Here is a 22,654-nt window from a genome sequence, read left to right on the forward strand (position 1 = left end):
AAAAGTAACAAAAAGCGTAGAAAACGCAAAAGTAATAATAATAAATGTGAAGTAAATAAATCTGCGCAACTCCCAACACAAGTACCTCAATCCGCACCAAAGCCAACACCACATGTTCAGCAATTATTCAGCATTGTCCCACTTTTAGGCAGAACATTGTCCTATGTTAAAGTTAAATTTAATGGAGAATTAGAAAGACGCGCACTAGTTGATACAGGAGCATTTGCAAATGTGATAAGTCGTGAGTTTTCCAAGGAACTAATTAATACAAATATCAACTCAATAACAGAAATAGAAAAGCCAGATCTAGACAAAGTTAAAATGGCAAACGGCAACATAGTTAAAATTGATAAAGCAATTAAAATTACATTTAAATTGGGCACACAAACATTTACAGAAGATTTCCTTGTATTAATTGTCACAACTCCCGTAATCCTAGGCAACCCATTCTTCGTTAAACATAAAGTTAGCATCTGCCCAGGACAAAGTTACATTAAATTCCCTGATCAAACACTACAAATAAATGAAATAAAGCCAGAAAAGCAACCTAGAAGAGTGGTAAAACGTAAAAAATTTGGAGTTTATACACAGAAAAAGCAATATTAGAATGCAAGCTTTATGACAAACTAGAATCATTCACTGACCTTTGTGGGGTAATAATTCCAAATGAAATCTTTGAAAAAGATAGCGAAGTAATATTAACATCCTCTTTAAGTAAAGTTGCTGAAAATAACATTCTGCATATCTATGTCCTGAACATTACTGACCACCCAATTACCATAAATAAAGGCGAAGAAATAGCCAAATTCTCATTCTTAACATCAGATCAAGCTGAAAAGTTGTTAGAAGTAGATCCTCAATTAATTAATGTTGCAAAAATGAGCGAAAATTACTTAACAGAAATAAACCAAATAATTCAAGTTACAGACACCCCAAAAAGAAAGGCTCAACCAGTGAAACCAGCGCCAGAATGTGAAAAATTGTGGTTCCCAACGCCTGAAACGTGCCCAGATCCGACAAATTTGTCGCCCTTGCAGAGAGATATCTATGAGCAACTGCTAAAACTGCAAGAAATGGATGAATTAGACCCAAAGGGTAATCATCAGGATAAAATAACATTTTTGAGCAAGTTTCCGTGGGAGAAATCGGCCCTTAATGATGAGCAAAAAGCAGTAGTAGGTGAACTATTAGTTGAATTCAGTGACATTTTCGCAAAACATAGATTTGACGTTGGATATAATACAGATTTAAAAATAAAGTTAACTCCAAAAGAAGTATACCAATTTATGAACAAGGTCCTCCAACACCTGTGCATTTGAGAAATGAGTTACAAGTAGAACTAGCACTAATGCATTACTACGGTCTGATAACAACTTTGTCTCAATCAAGATATAGTAGTCCACTTTTCGCACAACGAAAGAATTCAGGAAGACTTAGACTATTAATCGACTTGAGAAAAGTAAACCACTTGTTAAAAAATGACTACGTGAATACGAATTTCCCGATTTCAAACATGAGTGACGCAATAAATTACTTTGCCGGGAAAAAATTGTTTACGAAACTTGACTGTTCTCAAGCATACCACTGTGTGCAAATGGCAGATGATGTATCAGTGCAACTGCTAGCATTTAACTTTGCTTCGAGAACCTATGCATATAAATGTCTTGCACAAGGATTGAATAAGTCAGTAACAGGATTTAGTTCCTTTATTAGACATTACTTGGACCCATGCTTAGCTTCAGGAAATTGTACCCAGTTTATGGATGATATTGGAAATGCAGTAACAAATTTTGAACAATTGGTACCCTCTTTACGAGAAATTTTTACATGTATACGTCAATCTGGATTAAAATTGTCACCCGAAAAGTGTGAAATATCAACTGACACAATGAAATTCCTCGGGAATAACATCAGTGCAGAAGGAATATCACCAGAAAAATCAAAAATCACGAAATTTCTTGATACAAAGCAAGTAAAACGATTAATTGGCTTCAAGTAATTACATACCTAATCTAGGTGAGAAACTAATGTCCTTTTACAAGCTCCTGAAGAAGGATGCAGTAATAGAAACCACAGAAGAACATGTAAAAGCATTAGAAGTAATAAAGAAGGATCTAATGGAAGCAACGAATGTAACTTTGCGATTGCCAAAACCAGGGCTACAGTATGTAATTCTTTGCGACGCTAGTTACCACGGTGCAGGTTTTGTACTAATGGTGGAAGACTACGTAAATGAAACTGGAAAGAAAGAAAAGAAAACATACGCTCCCGTTTCGTTTGGATCGCATTTGTTTAATGCCACACAATTAAAGTTCTCAATTTATTACAAAGAGTTCCTAGCTTTGTACTATGCACTGGACTACTTTTCACACTACATTTGGGGATCAAGCAAACAAGTAATTATACTCACCGACAACAAAAGCCTTACACAATTCTTTCAGTCAAAAGTAATACCGCCATCACTTTGGAACTGTTTAGACAGAATACTTGCATTCAACATAGTAATTGCTCACATACCAGGACGCGCTAATTACGCAGCAGATTTCCTCTCTAGAATGGAGAACGACAAAACAGCAACAATGTCTTTAAAATTAACAGATAGAATTCCAGTCAGAGAAATAGAAAATGATACAGAAGCACAAAACCCCGATGTTGAACTGAACGTGTTATTTGACACTGAAAATCTCTGTGACGAAATAAATAATGATGAAGTAAACTTTCTCAAAAAGCATGGACTTTACGATGAATACAAAAAACGACAAAATAATGTTCCAATTACAGAAATTCAAGGGCTATTAAAACTTAAACGAAAACACGAAATAAATTCAATTGAGTACCCAAATCAATTAGATGAATTTCCAGATCTTACAGACAACTTAATTAGCCTTAACTTAGCAGATGAGCAGCAAAAAGATGCAGACATTAGAACAGTAATAAGCTGGATTCAACAAAATAATCAACAACCTGACTTAAAGTATGCTACAACAAACTTAAAGAAGTATCACAAGCACTTAAATAGATTAATTCTTGAAGGGAATGTCTTATACCGGAATTTTTATGATGATACTGGAAATGTACTTCATAAACAGTTCTGTGTACCTAAGCATTTGTGGAAAGAGACTATATATAGGCTCCATAATTCACAAACAGCAGGTCATTTAGGCATTAAAGCAACAATTCAGGAATTCAGAAAGCGATTCTATTACCCAGGCTTCACCGAACATTTCATAAGTTTCATCAAAAACTGCCTCACTTGTCTTCAACTTAACAGAGTACCAAAAAGCCATATTACACCAAAGTTACAACCAGTCAGTTCACTACAATCATATCCAGGAGATATGCTCCAAATTGATTTAGTAGGCCCCCTAAAGTCATCACAGTATAAGTATGTTTTGAGTGCAATAGATGTCTTCACAAAGTACCTATTCGCAGTTCCATTAACAAACGGATATGCCGACACAGTAGCCCGAGAACTAGTAAAGGTGTTCTTCCAACACAGCTACATTCCTCAAACGATACTTAGTGACTTAGGAACCAACTTTACTTCTGAATTAATGTCAGAACTAGCAAGTTTACTAGAAGTAAAGTTAAAACATGCCTCACTAAAGCACCCTCAGACTATTGGAGCAGTAGAACGATCTCACGGACCACTGAAACGAATTCTGAAACTTAACACTGAGGAACAATGGAAAGACTGGCACAAATATGTTCCTCTTGCAACTTTTATTCATAATACTTCATATAATTCAGCGACAAATTGTTGTCCTTCAACTTTATTCCATGGCAGAGAACCCATAAAACCCCTTGACATACGGTTCTCCAGAAAAGTAATGGATGCAGTAGCAGTAAATTCTGATTTCGTTAATGAACTGCAAGACGCCATGATGCAAAAGTTCGGGGAAAACAAAGAAAAACTGACAACCGCATACTTGAAGTACAAAAAGTATTATGACCAAAAAGCATCAGCAAAACCCATTCCGGAAAAATCTTTCTGTTTACTTTTGAATCCTAAGTTATTAGAGCAATCGACAGTAATCGCTTCCCAAGTACAGAAATGGCTCCCGCTATATAAAGTGGAAAAAGCCCTTACCGATTCTAACTACATCATTCGAAAAGTAAATACGAATTACACCCAATGTGTTCATCGAATCAGATTGAAACCAATCCAACAAAGTGAAACTCCTGAAGACCTCGAAGTCATCAACCCGGTAAACTTTCAACCAGATCCATCTAGAAGACAACACATGGAGCCAGAGCTTTTTGATAAACACATTCCAGAACTGATAAATGAACAAGAAAAGGAAACAAAACAAGCTACAAAAGAGAAACAAGATACAGTCAGAGTGACCATAAATGTTCCCCTAGGTGGACCATTAGCAGGACCAGCAGTAGCAGCACCTCCAGCAGCCCCACCGGCCCCACCAAGGGTAGTAGCACCAGCAGTTAGACCACGAACTGCCCCAGTCCATCTTCCAGTATTTGATTCCTCAAGTTCAGACGAAGCAATCCCAAATTTATTTGATGAAAATAGCAGTTCAGATGAAAATTTAGCTGACCTAAACCTGGACGCAGAACAAATTGCCCAAATACCAGTTAATCCGTTAATTGCTGACGAAATTAGACCTCAAGAACCAGAAGTTCGCGTTCCTCTAGTATCATCCTCATCAGATGATGAAATGTTTCTACCATCTCAACAGCCACAACCGTCAATAGTACCACTTGATATTGAATCGCCTCCAGAAACACACGAAGAACAATATGCTCTAACTGATAGAAAAATAAGAGCGCGACCTTATAATCCTAAACGAAAACCAGAGAAATGTGCATTCAAACCACTAGACTACCAACGGCGAAAAAATGTACGCGGATTTAAATTTGAGAGAGAAATAATGTTGCATAAAGAAGATAGAACAAACCCTTACCTAACCAACCGAGTTAGAAGATCAGGCAGTCCTAGACCAAAAAATGCACGTGCCAGACTGGAACAAGAAGAAAAACGCGAAGCAATAAAAGCATCAGCACAAGCAGCACAACAGTCAACTACCCCAAGTAGAGAGACAAAATTAGATCAAGTAAGAGCTAGCATAGCAAAATATTCAGGGAAAAAGCCCAGCAGTTCAGCAAACAGACCAGTAACCAGATCTCAAACAAAAAACTCTTCACCAGGCTCTTCAAATCAAAACTTAAATCACTTTAGTCAAGAAATAAATGCAACTTATCTAAGTTCACCAACGGATATCTTATACTCTCCACACTCTTTTGCACACTGTATATCAGCAGACCTTGCAATGGCAAAGGGATTAGCCCGACAAGTCAAAAGCTGGTACCCAGCAGCCCCAAGTGCAATTAGACTTAGATATCCACCTGATATTGGCTCAGTTTTAATCTACTTCGACCCCATTTCTGAACGTTATATCTTCAGTTTAGTTACCAAATTCAGATACTACCACAAACCCACTTACGAAGCAGTATTAGCAAGTCTCTATGAACTGAGAGAAATAGTAATAGATGCAGGAATTACACACTTAAGCCTTCCAAAACTCGCCAGAGGCTATGATAAATTGGATTTTAATATCATTTTTGAGCTTATATGCCAAGTCTTCGACCCTCTACCCATAACCATCTATATCCACTAGCATGTACAGACCCAGTACAGTCTAGCAAGCCCATCTATTTTGCCCCAAAAGCCCAACAAGCCTGAGCAACATAGCCCTAAAGCCCAAAAATCGCCAAAAAACCGAAAATTTTTGACCTCAAAATCCAGTTATTTTGATATATATCCAAAACTACTTGTCCGAACCTGGATTAACCTATTGTTCTGAAAAGCCATCATCCAGTAAAAGCGATTCCAGCCATTATTGACCCCATTCGACCCGTTCTAAGTACCAAAAACTTAGCCTAAAATTGACCCTTCCGAAAATCCTAGGTTCACTTCAGAAAAATAGTCATAAAATTGTGAAAAATGCTCCGATCACCCCAAACTTTTGCGCTGCAGCATTTTTCAAGCCGAGGAACCGACCTGCAGTTTTTGAAGCGATTTGGAGAACTTTAAAAATCGAGTGACGCTGGAGCCCTCAATTTTTGACACTTTTCGAATCCGCTCGAATTCAATGATAACTCCCACAAAAAACCCCCAATTGATCCATTTTATAGCCCTAGATCACTCTACTGCTCACGCTTGACACCCCAGTACCCAAAAATCCCGACAAAAATCAATAAAAGTTGAGTTATGACAAAAATACCGAACCCAACCAAAGTGTGCTAAAATTGATTAAAATGTAGTGTAAATTATACCCCAAAAATATACCAAAAACTGTCCCAAATGCTTCCAGCAGCTACTCCCAGCTTCCACCCACACGGTACAACATCAAACAAACGTTAAAACCCAATATTTCCAAGTATATGTTGAAAAATGATGAAAAAACGAAAATTGCGCTTCTGCTTCAATTCACTGCTTCAAAAATTTTGTCATTTAATTTCCCACATGACCCGATTGAAGCCACCCATACCCCCTACAACCCTAGTGCAACCCCCCACTAGCCTCGCAGTACCATAAAAACCAGTCCCAGCTCTTCCCAGTATCAACCCTGAAGACTTAAACCCAAATAAGCTCTCAAAACGCCACAATTTTGTCAGGAAAAATCCAGTTATTTCACACTAGAGTCAAAAATATTAACTTCTGACAAAAATTAACCATACCATCAGCACTCCCACATCTATATCTCTCAGAATATGCACTCCCAGCCCCCTAGTGCCAATACAAGCTGAGAAAAGACTGCAAAAGTAACGAAAATCACAAAAAATCGAGTGTAATTTCAAGAAAAAGTGATCAAAAATGCATCCTAATACCCGAATATGCCCAATTTTATTGTTAATTCAGTTAGCCCTACTCATGAGCAGTCCAACCATAGCAATATCAATCATTTTGAACAAGTTTTTCATAGCCTCATAGCCAATAACCTATCCCCTATCTGAGCCTTTTCAAAAAACCCAGGTTCACTGCAGCAAAAACGTTATAACGCGCGAAAAAAAAGTTGAAACTGCCCAAATTTTTGCGCTGCAGGGTTTTTTGAGCCGATAAAGCGATTCACCAATTTTGAGCTAAATCGAAGCATTTTAAAAATTGAGTGACGCTGGGCCCCTCAATTTTGGAGACTTTTTGAAAATTCACGCACATGTTCATAAAATCCAAAATATTGATCAAAAAGCCGATATTATTAGCTTAAAACATCCGCATGCTCAAGCTCTACACGCTCATATCAAAAATATTGAAAATTGTTAAGTAAACTGTTGAAATAATAGCAAAATACTGAAGCTTACCAAACTCTTCTCAAATTCGTCAAAACAGAGCCAAATTTAGAACATAAAAATAGTATCAAATAGCCGAATTATGAGCCCATATCCAATATTCAGTCTCCCTAGTAGTTACCCAAGCCCAATAAACCCATACAATTGCACAGAAATTCATAAATGTTGAAAAAAGTGAAAAAATCGAAAATTGCAGATATTTCACAAAATTTGGTCCGAAATCCTAAAGTGAAAAACTCAACATATTATAGTCAAATCATGCATTAAACCACACCAAAAGCTGCCACCAACATATTACTCACTAGTATGACCCACAATTACCGCCAAAAATCAATCATCTTCAATCCATGTCAACTTATGCACAAAACATGACGCATCACAAGTAAAAATTCAGTAAATTTCACAGAAAAACTGGTATAAAACCTAAGTTAATCAACTCCAAACCTACCAAAATGCTACCCCTGATAGCCACAAATATCAGTAACAACAGTTAGCACCTGATTTAGGCCACTAGAGAATCACCAGACTGACACATGTCTCGAAGAAGCTCAATTAGTGGAAAAATCACGCTTAAAAATTAGCATTTTGGACGCAAAAATCAATGTTCTGACCCGATAAACAGCTTCAAACCCTATAATTCAGTAACATACATTAGTAACAAGCACAGACAGTACCATTTTAACCATTCAATACCGATAATGTATGAACAGTGACGACTTATTCAGACCGAAATTTCATGATCCAAAAATAGCCAGGTTCAGATCACGAAAACAATCATAACTTTGCGAAAAAAGCTTAAATTGCGCCAAATTTTTGCGCTGCAGGGTTTTTTAAGCCACTGATGCGATCTGTCAATTTTGAGCCCGATCGGAGCAATTTAAAAATTGAGTGACGCTGGAGCCCTCAATTTTTCGCATTTTTCGTTTTTTCAGACATCAGTATAAAAGTTGACCAAAAAGTGTCCAAAAATTTGAATTTATTGCATAGTTATTCCCCACCAATGTCTACTGAGTGGGCCAAGCCAAAAAAGTTGCCCAAAGTTCAATAAAAATTGAAAAATTCACATATTTACCACACTAGCCCTGATGCGGAAAAATCACCAAAATTACGAAAAAATTACATGTGAAAATTAGTACCAAATACTCTTCCAAACCAGTTCAAATTACACACAAGTGCTGCTAACAACCAGATTAAGTATCTAGAACCATTAGAACCAGTCTATGATCAATAATTGACAAGTAAATTAAAGTTAATGCCCAAAAATCAAAAAAGTCGTTATGTCACCAAAATTTCACTTTCACAAATATGTTATTATAAAGTCACACACTGCAATTAAAATGTTACCACATGCTCACACACTTCACAGCTGCTAGTTCCAACATTCTAATCCAATTAACAAAGCTACAATTGACAAATAACAAGTAAAAACTCACCTATAGATGAAACTAAACTACATGATGAATATAATTGCACCGACACTAGTCAATTCTCATCGACACTATCCTCAGCTACGGTACCACCACCACTAGTACACTGACCGGACTGACCCCTTGTCTTAGTAGAACGAGTCACGTACCGCTCAGCATCGTCCAACCTGTTTAAATGTCATTATAATAAATAAAAAGCCTCAAAATTATATGAAAAGCACGATAAATATTCACAAAAACAGTTAAATACTCACTTTGGAAAGTCCACAATTGGCTCACAATGGTACCGATATTCATTGTCGATGAACTTCCCGATGCACTGGATCAGTACAGCAGGAGCGGTGGTTTTAGCATTGATAGAATGCCTGTAACACACCAAGCCGCCCCCCATTTCCTCAGTATACTGCCAATAAATATTGACGTTGCATCCCAGGAAAGAAGCCATACCGACAAACTAAACAACAAAACCTCAAAGAGTACTTACCTACACATGCACATATCAAAATTAACAGTAATTACGACAAAACTTTACCCAGAACTCGGCCAACGACCCATTATCTTCACTCTCAGCAATCTCATACTCCGACACAAAGTACCCTAACTGGTCCTTTACAAGCTCAGAGAACCCAGGCGAACGCATCTTGGCCACAATAGCCAAGCGGAGAGCGCGAACATTATGCTTGGGAACCTTCTTGTCTGCAACAAACCAAACAAACGTGAATTAAAGTAACAAAACTTAGTGAAAATTGCGACAAAACACAACAAATACCTGACTTCCGACCAGTTAAAGTGTAGTACAGAGCACTGAGAGCACACAGACCACCAACTTCGGCCCTCACACCAGCCTCACCAAGCAACTTTGGAGTTTTAAATGACACTATGTCCACATGCTCAGCATAAATGTCATTGTAAAACTCGTACCCTAATTCGGCACACAAGTTTGCACGCAGATTTGCACGGAAAAAAGTGCAATGCACCTCTTTGCCGTGCATCTTCTTCACGAAACATGGCACACACTCACGACTAGCTCTAAACAATAAGTATACACCACTCCACAATTAATAATACATGTAACAAACTAAAGAAAAACAAATAAAAATATCAATAAATATTATAAATATATGCAATTACCTCTCAACAGCGGCCTGCAATCCCCCCATCGACCGTGGAAAGAAGAACCCAGCAGCTTTCAGGCGATCGACTTGTGACCTCACATGAGTAATGTGCTTTGCAGAAGCACTAAACCCGACATGAAGCGAAGCCAACTCCTGAGACACCATCTGCTGAGTTGGAATTTCCTTCTCCTGAACTTGCATCTCGCTGCCCACCTTCACTTCCACTTTGTACATCAACACCTCCCGATGTACGGCCAATTCTGATGTTCCCACGTTCTTTGTTCCCAGTACCATATGTTCTGCTTTGTCCGGATAAGCTCGACGCTCCTCAGATGACCGAACAAATGATGGATACATCCATTCAGACTGAGACAACGACTTGCTTCGCAAGAAAGTCAGAAAATCCTCATACTGGGCAACATCCATGATTCACAATAACTATCTGAAAGTTTCAAAATTGAGTCAAACTAGTTATTAAGCAAGCAGAAAGTTAACGTGTTAAGTCAAAAATGAACAATCACAGGAATGAAAACACACAAACAGAACAAATTATGCAATAAATGCCAAGGACGTTTAAATACCATGCTATAACGACCGCTACTAGTTAAATAACACATGCCGCAAAACACACAACAACGCTCTGAACATACAATTACACCCTTCACTAGCATTTACTTATTCTCTTACCTCCAAATTCTTCCTTTTATCCCCTATTTACTCCCTGAAAAACTCGGAAAAACATGTAAAGACTGCATAATTCGACCCCCCCAACCACTACCCCCATCATCACACACCCATCATTCAACCAAATAACCACACACCAACATGTTTAAACACCATATTCAGTAGTAATATCAATAAATACACACATCAGCACACATCACCTAAAAGAAAAGTACACCTGAAATAAATAAACATCACATAAACAAGTGCCATATTGAGAAAACTAGATCTAGAAGCCCGAGTAAAGTAACTAAATGAGCAAATAAACACCGGAAGACCAAATAGAGCCAGTTGAAACACTCAGAAGAACCACATCAGTAGAAGATTGTCCTGAAACATAGTCGATATTATTGAAATATGAAAATGTTACTCACAATTGTGTTGAATCTCTTACTTTTCGGCCCCACTTTTGAAACTCCGATCAATACAGAAGCAGCTCTGGATAAAGGCATCATCTTCCATAAAGAAGGAAAGATTCTGATTACCGAAAAGTTCATAAATGTGGAATTTTTAGTACCGTTTCCTCGCTATAATTTCACTATCAGACAACAAGTAGAGACTCTACTTAGTGAACTCTCGAAAAAATGGATCACGCAATCGGAATTTTGCAACCTTACCCACAGCACTACTTACCGGAACCAAACAGCTTCCTTCAATGTTGATTGGCTTTACGCAAAAATACTCAATGAAACAATAGAAGCCGAAATTGAAGTCCTTAAATTACGCAACGAGACTGAAAAACTCCTTACCAGAGTCGAAGAAGACTCTCACAATCGACAAAAACGAGCCGCCCCGCTAGCAATCGCAGCCGCAGTCGCTGGAATTGGACTCTTTGGTCCAGGAATTGCAATGAGTAGCGGAGGATGCGGTGGAATTACAGGAATTTTCGGATATTGTCAGCGAACGTCCCAAAATGCTGAGAACATCGACAGATTAGCCAGCAGTTTCAACAGCCTCAATGACTATGTAATGGAAATCGGCGCACAAACCATTTTAACTTTGTCTAGATCTGGCTTTTCTATTTCTGTTATTGAGTTGATATTTGTATTAATTAGTTCCTTGTAAAACTCACGACTTATCACATTTGCAAATGCTCCTGTATCAACTAGTGCGCGTCTTTCTAATTCTCCATTAAATTTAACTTTAACATAGGACAATGTTCTGCCTAAAAGTGGGACAATGCTGAATAATTGCTGAACATGTGGTGTTGGCTTTGGTGCGGATTGAGGTACTTGTGTTGGGAGTTGCGCAGATTTATTTACTTCACATTTATTATTATTACTTTTGCGTTTTCTACGCTTTTTGTTACTTTTAATATAAACTGGCTCTATTACTTTATCTAAACTAGGACTAGACGTGCTTTCGTTATAATAGTTAACTGAGTTTTTATAATTTTTATTTTGTTTTTTAAAGTTGGGTGGCTTGATTAGTTTTTTTGTTGATTAAATGGAAAATTCATACCTCTCATATTTCTGCTTTGAGGAATGCTTGCATGATTAAACTGGTTTGCATGTTGGATACTATATCGGTTTTGTGCTGGCGCTGGGCTATCATAAACTATTCCCTGTCGGAGAAGGTTTTGAGGGGTATTTTTTGTTGGAAACCGATAAACAGGTCTATTAACATAAGCTGGGTGAACAAATGGGGGGCTATTCGAAGGTTCAGTCCAATAATTCCGAGTTTGTGGCTGTTCGTTATAAAACGGTCTAGGGGCATTAAATTGTGGTCTAAACTCTCGGTAATTATTAGAACGGGGGGCATACTGTTGCTGGGGCCGATAATTTTGCTGAAACTGACGATAATTGGGCTGATATTGACGGTAATTTGGTCGATAATTCTGATATTGAGGGCGGAAATTTTGTCTATAACTTTGTTTATAAGCTTGCTGTGGATAATGAGGTGTAAAAATGTTTACTGGGCCTTGCTCTGGTGGCTCATTTTTAGGTGCTGTTCTCTGCTCAAGTTTCTGCTGAAGTTCTTTTTGATTATTTGAAATAACAGTTATTGCTTTTAACATTTTATCAGTGTTTGTTTCCGTTATTTCATTAAATCCGTCATCGAAGTACTCTTCTCTATTACACATCTCCCTTATTGCACCTAGCTAAGGTGCATAATTGATCAATGGTATCTGTTTCTGGCCTTTCTAAGAGCTTAGGCTTAAGCCAGTTTGGCATGGACTTAATAAAGAAGCGCTTTATTTGCTCATTTTTTCGATTTTCTGACATCTGTAGGGCAGAATCTCTTGCTGCTGTCTCTCTTTCGAATCTACGAGCTTCTGGGTCACCTGCTCCTGCTGGCGCTACTACTATTTCAGGTGCTGGATATGCTTTATTGGCTTCAGTTCTTAACTTTACTAAGAAATTTTTAACAGTGTCTGTTTTTGGATTAAACTTTTGATTCTCTAACTTTATAATTCTCATCTCTCTCAAGTCATCCTGCGTGAATCTATTTCTTAGAGCTGTTATACTGTCTTCAAAGACTAGTCTGGTAGCCTCTGGTAGGGTTAAGAAGTATCGTAAAGCGTCTCATTTTAAATGTAATTGCAGAAAGTTCACTTGTTGCGCGTTTGCCATTGCTGCGACTCCGATTGCACCTGTTATTAGTTGTTCAAACTCGTTAAAATTGTCCGTTTCTGATCCGGAAAAAGGCGTGATGTTGATCTGCGCGTGTGCCATTTTGCTTTTTACCCGATTAGATTATATACTTTTCGTTCAATCAGTCTTACTTTCGTTCTAAAGTATTAAATAGCACACTTAACTTAACTTAATGGAGAGATTAAGGGGTTTTAAGAGATGAAAACAGTTAAATGAATAGCACAAGAATATCAGAAAAGAAACTACTGAAACCATTCATTCAGAAAGTAATAAAGAAGGGCTGCTTATAAGCCTATTCCTAAAGCTCCGGTCGAATCGTCAGACTTATATCGTTGAAGCCGTATGGGCCGCCGAAGTCTCACCTCTAAAGAGTGCCCCTTAGTTTAGGAAAATTCGTGGGGACCACGACCGCACAGGCCTTGTGGAAGCTGCACTCAAATAGGCAACAGCATAATTGACCGAAGTCACTGTTTGATTCATTAACCTCCGGAGCTGGGCGGGGAAATAAAATATGATTGTTTTTTATTTTTTGTTTAAACTTTGTTTTGCCCTCTTTTTAGTTAATAATTAAGTGATGGTTTCAGTAATTTGTTATTCTGATGTTATCTGATAGTCAGTGATAATGTTATCAAGGTTAATATCTCTGTCAGATTGAATTTTGTTACGAATAAGGCCAAATTTGCGAACTTTTTGATTTAGACTTTTTGCTGTCCAATAAATTGCAACACGTTTATCATCTTTATCTAGCACATAAATTACAATGGACTTATAAAATGAAGAGGAGAAAGCGGTTACTATCTGAGCTTGCGTTTTACTGTTGTTTTGGGTATAATTAATGTGGTTTCCTTCAATATGTTCAACAAAATTGGGGGAAGCGCGACAATTATTAATAGCGGGGAGAATTTGTTCTTTATAAATTGACATAAATAAAGCACCAAAATTAATTTTACAAATTCATTTACTCACAATATCCTCGCTTGCAAATACCCTGTGTTGTTTTTGTCCCTTGTGGTGGCTGTGGTTGAGTTTGTTCCAGTTATTGTCCACTCAAACACTTTTGTATTACTGTTACACTTAGTCCACAGAGACACAAACACAGTTTCCACCCATTCTTTCCTTTGTTACTGCTTTCTGCATTATCGTCTTGCTCGGAAAGGATATGCTGGATGCTGATCAGGATGATTGGAGGCTCTTAAGGTAATGAAGAAGAAGAGAAGAAAGAAAACAACAAAATAAAGAAAGGAGATATTGAAAATATCAAGGAATTAATCGAATTATCGGTCCGTTAAACTGGAAAACAGTTAATAACTCCTGTCACCATGTTACGCACTGATTTTAGTAGTGTTCCTCGTGGTGTTATTGAGGTTTATATGAGGAGTAATTAACTTGAATAATTAGCATTTTACAAGGACTTATTTTGGTGTTTCACAGTGCGATTTTTAGCAGATATATTTTGAATAAAATTAGCTAGTAATAGCCTTTTATTGAGCGGTTCAGATGCGTGATATATCCACTAGTTTGCCTTGCATTTTAGTGTTAAGTTAGTCGCTATTTCTTCTGTAACTAAGTTTATCAAACTTGGAGGTTTTCAAGAGAATTTCCAGTTCAATCTTTAATTAATTTTAGCAAGAATTATTTAATAATTTAACAAGAAGTTTCTCAAGTTTATCAAGTTTTATAAGATGATAGGCAACTGATTTTTAGGCTGGTTCTCCGGTGTTCTGGTTGATAGTGGGTTCCGCAGGGCTGTGCCTTGAGTTGTATTGGTCCTTCGCAAATATTTACTGATTTTCAAGTAGGGCGATTTCCGGCTTTTGTACGTCTCTTGGTGTTTGTTCAGTACATATACAATTCCGTATTAGCACCTACCTTATCAGAATAATTACTACACCAAGTACATAATCTCTCATGAAGTTATTTACTGATTATGTGAATTTATCATCAAGAAACTCAAAAAAGTAAATATTGAGGCTTTTAGGCACTTGAAGTGTTTGCTAGTAAAACTGTCAATCTGCGGTTGTTTCTCATAAACATAAACAAATTAGGGGTTACAGGCCTAGATGGAAATACTGGCTATATATGGCCTTGAAACTAACTGAATATTAATTAATATAAAGCACTTAATTATGGATATTTTAAGGAATATCATCACGTAACTATGAGGGACGAAATAGGGGCGTGACACATATACTGCTCGTTATATTGAAACGCTTACTTCTGTTGTAAAAAATTACTTTGTGAAATTCATCAAATGATTCAAAAGTGTGTGCGAATTTTTTTATTGAAGTTGCGTTCATCTGGGTCAAGTTTTTAAATGTTTTTAAGTTGCTTTCTTAGTTTTTGCAATACGTGGTTATCAGAATAATGCTGGACTTTTGGTTGGATCAACTAGTTGCAAAGTAGGGCTTTCACAGGTGTTCTGTTGGGAAACGCTTTTAAATATTGGAATTATGCTTTTATTGAGTTGCGATTTTATGAAATTATTGAGTTCAGGTTGTACAAAAGAGTGCTACATGATTTTGCTACATTGTTCAAAATCGTGCTACAAATTTTGGCTACATGATTCAAAGAAAGTTGTCAATTTCAAAAAAGTTGGGCTTTCTGGGTCAAAGATTTTTTCAATGTTGTTATCAGTCTTTCCAATAATTGAAACTGACAAATATGCAGGAGAATTGCAATTAGACAATGTAATGGCAATGTTGGGCTTTTGCTAGTATTTAGGTCGAAACAGCGAAAAAAAAACTTGTTTCTCGTTTTTTTTTCAATTTCTAGATGCTATGATTGAGTTCAAGCTGCTTCAATACTTCGAAATTCTCCGTTCAAGTTTCCCGGCTTTTTCAGCTTTCATGTGCAATCGAGAGCTTAGATTATAATCTAGATAACATTTTCTCAAAGAAATCATCTCTGTATTGAGAATAGTTAGGCCCTTTTCAGCGCATTTCAGAGCTTAATTATAATGATAGTTTAAAAAAAAACTCAGCGCCTCTACAGGAAAGTTTTTTGATGAAAATTTGGAGTGTTGAAATGAGATGCCTGTGTTCTATGTCCATCGATTGACATGATGTGCAGTTACAACCATTTGAAGTGCCACAACTTCCGTCGCAACACCCACAGTTGAAATCCAGCCGACGTCCACAGTAGAATTTGCCAGTCATCCCAAACCTGAACAATACCGGTTAGTTTCATTATGACAACACGAATCAACTGAATAAAAATTTTATATTTTCTGTTGCTACACTTTATGAGCAACTTTTGCCTAAACAAATGGCAGTTAAATTAGCTTATGCGTGACCTACGAAAACTATTTTTCAACAAACCCTCTTCTCCCCTTGTTGAAAAATAAAAACCCCATGCTATTTAGTTTATTAAAACAAAAAAAGTTCAATGTTGCAATTTAGCCGGCTAGCTCCGTTTCAGTAAAAAAAACTGATAGAACAACCAGTGTAAGGAGGTATGAAGCTCATAGTTTATCGGAGTTTTTTTCTGAAAGAATACTCCAAATCATGTCTTATATTTATAGCATGCGGCGACATTTTTGCACCAGATGAAAATCCAGAAGTATTCTCCGACATTATCCACCAACCACAGGCTGAGAAGACTCAATTCTCATTTAAATAGTGCATGCTTATAGCTATATGTAGATTATTGACTGTGTTGAATTTACTTACCAGCTTATTAATTGGAGTTTATGTTTTCATGAGTCGGTTATTCAGATTGATTTAGGTAAGTCTATTTCGCGCGCAGAAATAAGTAGTCCTAGGTCTATTATCCTTAAGGCTATAAGAGGAATCCGACTCAGACTGATGAAAGCTATACAATATTAACTATATAATACCAATCATTTCAATTCAGAACGGTTATAGTTTAAGCCTCCTGTCCGTAAACATTTGCGGCGCCATTCAGTTTAATGAGACCTGAAGTTGAACTAGTTGCCATCCAAAAACACAATAAACCATCAATTTCAATTTTTTGCTCTGGAGCAATTGTTAGACAGGATTACGGAACCTCGGCTGAACAAATTTGCGCAAATTAACGAAACCGCTAGAATAATTAATGGCAATTAACTTTAAAATTACTATCAAGAAAATTTGTGATGAAAAAGTCACTAAGGACAAAAAAGAGGTCTCTGTTTAATGTCAACTGGTGTGTAAAGTAATCTCATTATTGCTTCTTTATCATGGATAAAATATCATAACTTAATTTCTTTTATTACTTTCAGTTTTCAATTTGCGTCCAAATTGTTGAGCACTGGCATTTCTCTCGTACAGGGTTAATTGACGTACCGAAAGGTTGACATTTGTTCCTCGAATATGTAAATTTGCTGATTTTAAGTGATTTCTAAAAAAAATATGACATGAACAAGTTCTTGTATAATTTGATATGATGTCCCCATTTACCTTCCCGCGTTTTTTTCTAAAATAGCAATCGGTCTGATATTGGCTGACTCTAAAACCTAACAAATATATCTAGGACTTAACGTAGAGATAATGGCGAATTTGTCTTTTAGAATTGAGGTATGAAGCTTTAACTTTTAGTAGCAATAATATAAACAAATTGCTCAACAAGTATAGGGTGTTCTGTTATCAATTTTATTGTGAAGGATAAAGGACATACTGAGTGGGATTAAAAACCTGATTATTGTTTAAGCGGAGGTCTTTATACTGTGGAATCCAATAGAAAAACACTGCTGCTTGATTCCATAAAGGCTTAATACCTTTTTTGGAGTCGAATGACAAACATGTTGTTTTGTCACCATATACTGAAAAGCAAAGTGTGTTTTTGCTTGTATGAGGATACGCTCTGTGAAGTAAAGAGGTTAACTTGAAGAATTATAGTTTGTTTTGATGTCGGGCCGCTAGCTCTAGCGTTGAGAAGCTGATAGATGTCGCAGAAACGAAAACCATAACAATTGTTAAGTCAGACGCAGTTGCATGTGAAAAGTGGTACCATCAGTACAACCAAAAGCAAAATCTGTTTTGTAGGAAACTAACAGGGAGTGAAAACCGCGCTCGAAGAAAACGGCTTTCTTCCTATAACTCAGTAAAACTATTGCAGCTAAAAACTGACTTGAGCAGTAAATAACGTGTTACCGTTTCATGCAATTAAATTATTCTTGAGCAGTAAAATGTTTCTGTCTCATATATTGAAAATTTTTTTGAGCAATAAATTATTCGTTACTGTGTCCTGTATCTGAAAATTACTTGAGCTGCGGTTGAACTGTTACAAACCCCTGCTGCTAACATTCCAACTCGAGAGAGGAAGAGCAAATACCAAATTAACTCGAGAGTAGGAAGAGCAAATACAAAAAAAACATATGTCATTTTTTTAAATCAATTCTTGGACATACATATTTTTCTTCCATTTAATTGCCTATAAAATTGATTGGTATACATAACAAGATACATTATGTTGTGATCTTTCAGAAAATTAATCCAATTTGATATTTTAAAAAATACGATTAGCAAGGAGTCATAATTTGGAGTTGCGAAGAAACGCTAAGAATATAGCGGATATACAAGTACAAAATCAAAGTGCAAAAACAAACTTTGAAACAGAACCTGTAAGACGAACAGGGTGGTGTCAAGTTTTCCTCCTCACGATGTGTTGGGGGAGCAGCCGTTACGTTTGGTACACAGACCGGGACAGAGGGATACAAACTGCTGTCCTGTTTCTTGAAAAAATTACACAGCTAATTTCTTGTGTAGATGAGACTATTTCAGATCAAAAACGATTGCTTGCAGTACACTTATGTTCCTAAAGGTTGATTTCAAAAATGTGTATTATCTTTATTATTAGAAATGATGCCTTTTGTACTTATATTTTATTTTATGGTACTTCAAAAGCTCAAAAGACCGTTTTGCAAAAACAAACCTCGCATGAACAAGCATTAAAGCGATCTTAGAAGGTGATATAAAGACCAGATATTGAGACCTATTCAATTAAGGTAAATGCAGAATATGACAAAGTATAAGAGAAAAATAAAGCTAATTTTTTTCATTCCTTTTTACTTTTTACTGAGCAGAATACAAAACAAACTGAGGTAAAAGAGAATCTATTCTGACCAAGACAGAGTGCCCCCCCCCCCTCCTAAAAAAACAGGAGTTTTTAAAATTTGTCAGACATGAAAACATACTTAGCGTAGATGAAGTCGTTTTTGGGGTTTCTCATTGGGAACTGTGATTTCAGGTCATTTGAGTTTCCAGATTCGGAAGTAGATTCTTCATCGCATCCTATCTTGCAAATGCTCTTTACTGCGGCTGCATGCTGCGACTGAAGATGTTCTGCAAAAACCATAAGTGTCATTAAAACAAGTTTCAGTGTCTTTATCCAGGTTAAAGTCCCACCAGAAAATTAACTCGGAAAAATTGGGTTATTGAAAATCGGAATTGAGATACTGACGTTAACTTTTTTCAGCCTGCTTGATTATAAAACTGATTCTGATTATACCGCTCTGAGCTGAAAAAGTCTCCGATGTGACTCAAGTGAACCCGAAATACTGTCTAATCACAACATTTATTCTCAAGTTTTATTCAATCAATAATATGTAATCTGTCTGGTCAAATTGATAAATTCGTAACAATTTCTTTATTACTTTCTATGAGTTGATGTTGATTGCGTCCAAATTCTCGGAGGGGGTGCAGCGGTGAATTTGATGCTGTGTGGAAGAGATGTTGACAATACAATGAGTTTGATCAACTTAAGACCTAGTAAGCATGATCATAAATGTAGAATGGTAAAAATTATAACAATATAGCATAACTTTACAAATAAAATCTTGAAACTCTTGCAGCGGTACGAAAATATACCAAACTCTTGCAGCGGCACTTATTGACTATTTGTAAGTATTAAGTTCAACCGGTCTAACAGTTTGAGAAACGGATTTTTAATAAACAGAGCTTCATGAAAAACCTCTCCATTTTTTCGCAAGGATAAAAAATGAATGAAGACAGATGAATGTCAATCGATAGATCGATAACATTTGTTCTATTGTTGTCTTCCTTGTTTTAAAAATTTTTAGTTCTTTTATGTACAGTGGTGAAATGAATCCATCCCATAAAGATCGTTAAGTCTCATAAACTCGCACAAAATAATTATATTTTTAGGAACTGACTCCAGATTTATCTAACTGTTAGAGAAATGTCCACAAAAACAAAATTGGAAAAGTCTAACAGTCTGAGTAAATTTTTCAAGGTTACTATCTTATTGGATCAGAGATTTATTCTAATTGCGTTAAAATTATAAGAAGACTTATTAGAAAGAGTAGTAGCTTCTTTTCGCGGTAACCACGTACTCTGACATCAGACATCAGACTCTGACTCTTTAAGTTGGGATAAGTAATCTTACTGATAAGACACGATATAAAAGGACGAGAAATTATATTCGACCCAGATAGATTCTGTCACTAAAAAACTATTTCAAACCCTTTCAGCATATTTTTAGGCGGGCTATTTTTCTGCAAGACAGTTAACAAGGTAGTGGGAAAAGCGAAAAAGCTCTCTGGTGGCGGCACTTACAGCCTTTCGGTGTCCGCTCGATGTCGATGTTTTTGTTGGGGGGGGGGGGTGTGAGATTTCGTTAGACCCAACCTCCACCACCCCCACTCTTCCATCTCTCATTCGGTATATTATAATACGTCTCCTTGTTACCTTCTTTACTCTTTACCTTCTCAGTTTTGGCATTCATTTTAACAGAGATTTTGATACTTTGATACAACAAGTACTTCCCAAGCAGACAGAAACCACCTCGAATCAAACCCTCCCAGACCAAAGTGATCTCTGATTAGACTCAAGTGTGCAAAAATATTTCGAGTGGAGAACGCACACGTGAGACGTTCACCGAACGAGGATCATATATATTTTCCTCGATCTAATGTAACTTATATTAAGAAATTACTTGTTACAATTCAAAGAATTTGAATTGTATTGGGGCGCTGTCTTTTTTACGATTCGAAGAGGAGTATTGGAGAAGTCCTTTTTTAATCAAATTTATTGGCGTGATTTTTGAAGCGGGAAATGAAACTATGAAAAAATTTGGAGTGATTTTGGTGCTGAACAAAAAGGAAGAGCGGAGCGAAAAGAGTGGTTTTTGTTCATACCGCTGTTTTTGAGAGAGCGAGAATGACAGAAAATTTCAGAAATTTTAAACCGTTTTTTTGCAGTTTTTCTTTTTTTAATGATAGACAAGTTTCCTAGCCTATTATGACTTGCCCATTGTTTTGCGAGCTTTTCATTGCTCTGGTTGCAAAGAAACTTTATGCGGCTTTATGTTTCCTTGTTCTCATTAATTTTTTCTATTTTTTTTTCAATATGTTTTTGAATGCCTTTTTTATTCTTCCTTATTTTTATGGATTTTGTGGAAGATTAGGCTGCACAATAGTTGTTCTAGTTGTTTGTCTGAGTTATGGGCTATTTTCTCCTTCGAGTCGTTTCCGGAATTCTCCCGGCTATGTTTTGTTAAGATCTGTTCACACATTTTCATGATTTTTGTAGTCAAATAGTAGTGATTTTGGTAAAGCAGAAACAGAAAATGGAGCGAAAAAGCGAGTGATTTTGCGGGGTGCATTTTTTTGATCTCATTTTTAAGTAGAGTTAGAAAACGGAGTTTGAACAAAAGTTTGCTTTCTCGCTAATGGTTTTTTGTTCACATGCGGCAAACAATTTCACTATGGTTTTTACTGTTTTTTTCAATTTTTTGGATCGAATTTTTTTCTAATTGGTTTTTCCAATCCATTCATAGTTCATTATAGGCCTAGTTTTTGTTAGAATCAAGTTTACATTTCTCGCTAGTGGTTTTTTGTTCTTGCTACATTGATTTTGTTTTTTTTTTTGTTTTTTTTATCTGAATTTTTTAGAAATGGTTTTCCCAATTCACTCATAGTCCGTTCTATGTCTAGTTTTTTATTTAGTCAATGAAAATTCTTTGAATTGTACGTCAGGACTTGTCTTGTTATGTTTTTTTATTTGTGATAATAATTTTTGGCATTGTGTACTTAGAAATCGTGCTAGGATCTTAAATGTTTTCCTTGATTTCATACAAGGTTCACATATGATTAGCTTGGTCCTACGCACGGGACTCTAAAATATATGATCCTTGAAGGATTATTGGGTAAGGTCCGACCTGGAGAGGTCAAATCAGTCTGGGACCTCAGCCTGAGTTATGTACATTACATAACTTCGAAATATTAGATACAATAAAGAAAGTGTGGTACCCATGAAGTTGTTGGAGATAAATGTCTCGTTGCAGAACTTGCAGTCCATGGGTTGTTTGGGACATGTCCTGTTGTGGTCTTTCATGTTACCAACAGCCACTGTCGCTCCACACTCATTAGGACAAGGGATAGAGGCACTCTCTAGAAGGCGTCTCAGAGCACCTAATAAAAGTGACCTGGTTTTCCCGGCATTTTGCCTTTTCTTGCCGGTTCGTAGCCGTGGTTTTGACTTTTCTGATTTACTCGTGGGAGTATAGTTGGGACCGCAGTACGACATAT

The 22,654-nt window shown here is 36.7% G+C and overlaps 1 protein-coding gene across 2 annotated transcripts in view; it reads right to left on the bottom strand.

The window, feature by feature from the left end:
- LOC142354818 (uncharacterized) overlaps nt 1-22,654 on the bottom strand; it is a 50,940-nt gene that overhangs the window by 13,479 nt on the left and 14,807 nt on the right. For both annotated transcript variants that reach the window (XM_075407184.1, XM_075407183.1), the window contains exons 3-5: nt 22,376-22,537; nt 19,301-19,448; nt 16,201-16,329 (exon numbers count right to left, since the gene is read on the bottom strand). In XM_075407184.1, the coding sequence (XP_075263299.1) occupies nt 16,201-16,329; nt 19,301-19,448; nt 22,376-22,537 (439 nt within the window). The remainder of the gene's footprint in view (nt 1-16,200; nt 16,330-19,300; nt 19,449-22,375; nt 22,538-22,654) is intronic.

This window comes from Convolutriloba macropyga, unplaced genomic scaffold (assembly GCF_964194025.1).
Source record: "Convolutriloba macropyga unplaced genomic scaffold, txConMacr16.3 SCAFFOLD_827, whole genome shotgun sequence".
NCBI lineage: Eukaryota > Metazoa > Xenacoelomorpha > Acoela > Convolutidae > Convolutriloba > Convolutriloba macropyga.